Source organism: Vanessa atalanta, chromosome 16 (assembly GCF_905147765.1).
Source record: "Vanessa atalanta chromosome 16, ilVanAtal1.2, whole genome shotgun sequence".
In the NCBI taxonomy this organism is placed as follows: Eukaryota; Metazoa; Arthropoda; class Insecta; order Lepidoptera; family Nymphalidae; genus Vanessa; species Vanessa atalanta.
Window position 1 is genome coordinate 10063050 of NC_061886.1, and position 4621 is coordinate 10067670.

The 4621-nt window shown below is 31.2% G+C and overlaps 1 protein-coding gene across 2 annotated transcripts; it reads right to left on the reverse strand.

Annotated features, from left to right (window-relative positions):
* Positions 1-705: 705 nt before the first annotated feature.
* Positions 706-4112, reverse strand: LOC125070033 (sepiapterin reductase). 2 transcript variants are annotated; one of them, XR_007119866.1, is made up of 4 exons: positions 4056-4112; positions 3806-3975; positions 2085-2254; positions 706-1073 (listed from the first exon to the last, which is right to left on the reverse strand). XR_007119866.1 is itself a non-coding variant. In XM_047679704.1 (2 exons), exon 2 carries the CDS (start codon positions 3793-3795, stop codon positions 2992-2994), a length of 804 nt encoding a protein of 267 aa, XP_047535660.1. In that variant the 5' UTR covers positions 3796-3975; positions 4056-4112; the 3' UTR covers positions 2678-2991. The 2 variants fall into 2 exon arrangements, 1 of the variants encoding a protein (XP_047535660.1); XM_047679704.1 differs by lacking the exons at positions 706-1073; positions 2085-2254 and having other exon boundaries at positions 2678-3975.
* Positions 4113-4621: the final 509 nt, after the last annotated feature.

Here is a 4621-nt window from a genome sequence, read left to right on the forward strand (position 1 = left end):
TTAATTTTTTACAGTGTAGCCACACTAAAAACCTTACCTATTTTTTTTGCTCTGTATCAATTTTGTAACGTCAGAAATTTTATTTAGATTATATACAAATCCGAAAGTTATGGACCATAATAGAAATGAAAATATATACTAATAATTCTATTCATATATTCAGTTTTTACAAATACATAAATGTGATGTTTGAGCATTTATATTTACACATAACAAATAAATTTATAAAAACAATTTATTGCAATTATAAATTTAATTGGGCTGTTCATGATAATGATAATAATCTGTGATAAAATATTGACAGCATCATAAGGCCTTCATAGTCACATATTTTTATATCAGAACTAAAGAATAAGAGACAATATAAAATGTCGATATTCACGAACAAACAAACAAAATCCTTATTTTTTGGACCACTACGACTCACCAAAGTTTCATCATAACCGGATATAAGAACGCATTACAGCACAAACATACAAACGTTCATTGTTTTTGAAATAGATTGACGGCGTCTGCCCTCTATTTCAAAAGTCCGATATTGAATACTCTTGAGCTGATGTGTCATGTGTTACTAAAATAAAATTGAAAAAAAAAAGTTACCTAAAACGCTAATTTTAATTTTAGAATATAATCGCTACGCCAAAGCTACAAAAATATATTTTTTAATTATATTTAATATACATAAGTAATATTATTATTGCTTTTAATTGTACTTTTTTATTTTTAATTGTTTAATAATGACGACGATTTATTAAAATATCATTTTATTATGATAAACTAACTTGTATATAATTTAATCGAATCACATTACAATTAATATATTGGCCACGAACACGGTCCATCCTTCTTAAATATTGAGCGTATCTAGTTACAACTTTCATTCATTCATTTGTTATTTTGCTATGAAGACGTGTTTTGAATTCTAAATTCAAATTTAACATATAATAAAGTATATGTTGTCTATGAAACTGTCAACCGTAAGCAACCTCTTCCACAATTGTTTCCCAAGAATCTGTGGACTCTGTCTCCCAGGAATCGTCGTCATCGAAGTCATTTTCATTGTAGTATGCCAGCTGTAAATTAAAATTTATTTATTATCTCAAATATCATACATTATTTTCTCATTATAAAATGAAATTTAAATGTATGCGTTTTCCCAATATAAAATAAATGAGTATAAAATAGTATAAATACTATTTGTATTATGCCTAGATAGCAAAAACTAGAAGCCAACAGTTAGGCACTAAGGTCATGACATTAGTAGTAAGTATGACGTTTGACGAGTGTTAAGCTATCACGACATCAAGACAATAATGTGGGCTCCATTTTTTAGATACTTTGTAGTGTGATACTCTATCTAGATTTTAGATGTATAATTATGTTTTACATGATTTGTTTTTGTACCCTTTGCCTGCACTTTTCAATTGACCCTATCATTTGGATGTTTTTTTTTGGTAGTCTGCATAAATTGGGTATCTATGTATTTATATCATGTTATAGCAATTTAAAAACTCTACAATATACATAATCAATGCAAGCTACACAACCGATAATAATACAAAATTTAAAGAAGGAATGTATTTTATTTTTTGTTGCATAAACGTGTCAAACAAACAAAGGACAATGCCACAGAGCTGGTAAAGCTGTTACAAAAAAAATCATTTTCTTCATTCATTCATTCATTCCTAATTATACAAATATAAGTATTCAATAAAGCCGAGATGGCGCAGTGGTAGAACGCGTACATCTTAACCGATGATTTCTGGTTCGAACCCAGGCAAGCATCCCTGAATTTTCATATGCTTAATTTGTGTTTATAATTCTTCTCGTACTCGGCGGTGACGGAAAACATCGTGAGGAAACCCGCATGTGTCTACTATCCAAGAAATTCTGCCACATGTGTATTCCACCAACCCGCATTAAAGCAGCGGGGTGGAATATGCTCCAAACCTTCTCCTCAAAGGAAGAGAAGGCCTTTGCCCAGCAGCCCAGCATTCAATATAAAGCTTTTTAGTCCATTTTATTTGTGATATTACCTAAATATGCAGTCAATATTATATGATATAAAAACTTATCATAAATACCTCATTTTCATGCAACCTATTCACAGTATGGACTCTTATTTGAAACATCCAAGCTTGGCCGAGAAGTGCTACAGTACCACTGAGCAGTAGCGGCATGCTGAATCGACACTTCCAAGCCAAGTTCATTAGGAAAATGAATAGACTTTTCCTACCCGCCATTCTGGAAACATCTGGAACATTAAAAACAAAAAATAGAACAAAAAAAAATCTAACTGAAAAGTTAAATTATAATTAATCATATCAATTTAAGATATATAATTTGTTCCTGGTTTAAATTTTAAAATGTTTATGCATTTAAATTAAAATCACCTCAATTCACTAGTCTCTGTGACTTAACTTGTTTAATTGTCGAGTTATTTTTCTACTAGCTACTAGCACATGATTGAGTATGAGGGTCAAGGTAACAATATCATTAACCTACATTAAGGTTATTCAATATTGAAACAACAATTAATACTTTCGCAATAGAATGACAACATTACACCATAAATTATTTGTTGAGTTCAAAACAAAAAAAAAAACAATAATAGGGTAAAAAAAACTTATGAATGTAACTCATATATTAATAAAAAGGGGGGACATTGAAAACACAATTCAAATTCAAGCATTTATTTCATAATATGAATTGCATTCATAAATATATTTTAAGCACATACATTAGACACACATATAATGGAATGTTATTAGAATTATATTGATAATTACAAATATAATAGTCAACTTGTTAAAAATGCTACTCTATTCAACAAGAACATGTTAGGAATGAGATTCAATGACAACTGTCAAGCATCATATTATATAATTTTTAATATAATAACAATCACAAAAATTTACCACATTCAAGATATTCAAGACTTAAAAAATTGGAAAGATTCATTTTTAAAGAGTAACTTTTAATAATCATAATTTATTCAACATCAAAGATGTCAACATGTTCTCCTGGAGCAAATTTTCCAGAGAGTAAAACCTTCATGCACTTCTTTGCTGTGATCTCTGGTTTTATCAATGTGCCTTGACTTTTGAACGATTGAAAAACATCTTTCAGATTTTCATTGACAGCTTCTTCCAGCACATTGTCAATCATAGCTGTCTCCACGGGCCCAGGGGAGTAATTCAGTATTTTTATCTGTTTCTTTTCCTCTGCTAAGACTCGGAAATACATTTCTCTAGCAGCTTTTCCACTACAATAGTAGGCCATACCTCCCATTGGCTTGATCGCACAAAGTGATGTTATGTTAACAATAATAATCCTGTCTTCAATTTCCTCAAAAATTTTGAGGAACTGAGTATTTAGGGAGATTACCTTAAACACATTCAGATCATAGTATTTTCTAAACTCCTCAATGTTCTCCATCCGTGATGTTTCCACTGCCAAGTTACCAAGTGAACCAACATTATGGAAAATCAGACAGTTTGAGAAGTCAGTAGGCTCATGACCACCTATAGCCTGTTTGAGGATCTGATTCATTTCTTTTTCAGAAGCAGTGGAGAGATCAACAGAATTGTACAAGACTTTAACCTTGTCTGACTCACAGAGACTAGCAGTAACAGCAAGTTCTTGCTTTTTACGAGCCAACAGCAACATGAGCGATTGGGGTCCAAGATGTTTCGATATTTCCACAGCAATGGCTCTACCTATACCTTGAGACGCACCAGTGACAACACAGAACGATGGTCCGGACAAGTCTATGTTAGATGATGATGAAGCCATGGTTACTTACAGAGTTTAAATCAACAAGTCACTCCTGCAACAGCTTCTCTGCTTCAGTGTCACCGATTACTGGATCTAAATCACAGCCTTCTCTCATTAATCTGTCAATACAGTCGGCTCTATATGCTGCTAAATTTTCTACAACCTTATTCTTCTTCTTAAGTGCCTTAAGTTTCCGTTCTGGAATTAAATATATAATACTATTAATTGAGATATTTGATAAATTTTAAATGTAATAAAAAGTAACCAATTTAACGTACGTTAATTATTGCGGTATTTCACAATGTGACAACAATTTAGCTGTGTAATGAACCTTAGATAACCTTATAATTAAAACAATTGATATAATAACTTCACAAGCATGTGTTACTGATAAAGCTATTAGAAAACAACATCATTACCCAGTACTGCAAGATAGTCCGCCGAGTCTGCTAATTTATCACTCTTCTCTGGTTTAAAATCGTCTTCGAATTCTGAAGCAACTGTCGAATCTACAATTTCACAACCCCAGGGATCCATCAAAATCTGTAACATAAGTATAAATATAAGATAAATTTTATTTATATTTATAATTAAGTCCAAATGAGACATTAAAAAAGCCTACTTTTCAAGGCCATTTTAAAGCTAAAAAAACGGCAGTCAATAATTTACTAACCATCTATGCCTATTACTTACTTGAAGGCTTAACGCCGAATGTTATTAATTTTTAATCAGTGAAGGGATTTTGCACAAAAAACCTGCTACAACATTGATATAATGAATAGTGTAAATGTCAATGATTGACAATTCGAAAGACTAGTTTTTTGCTTTTCTAGATACATACTTT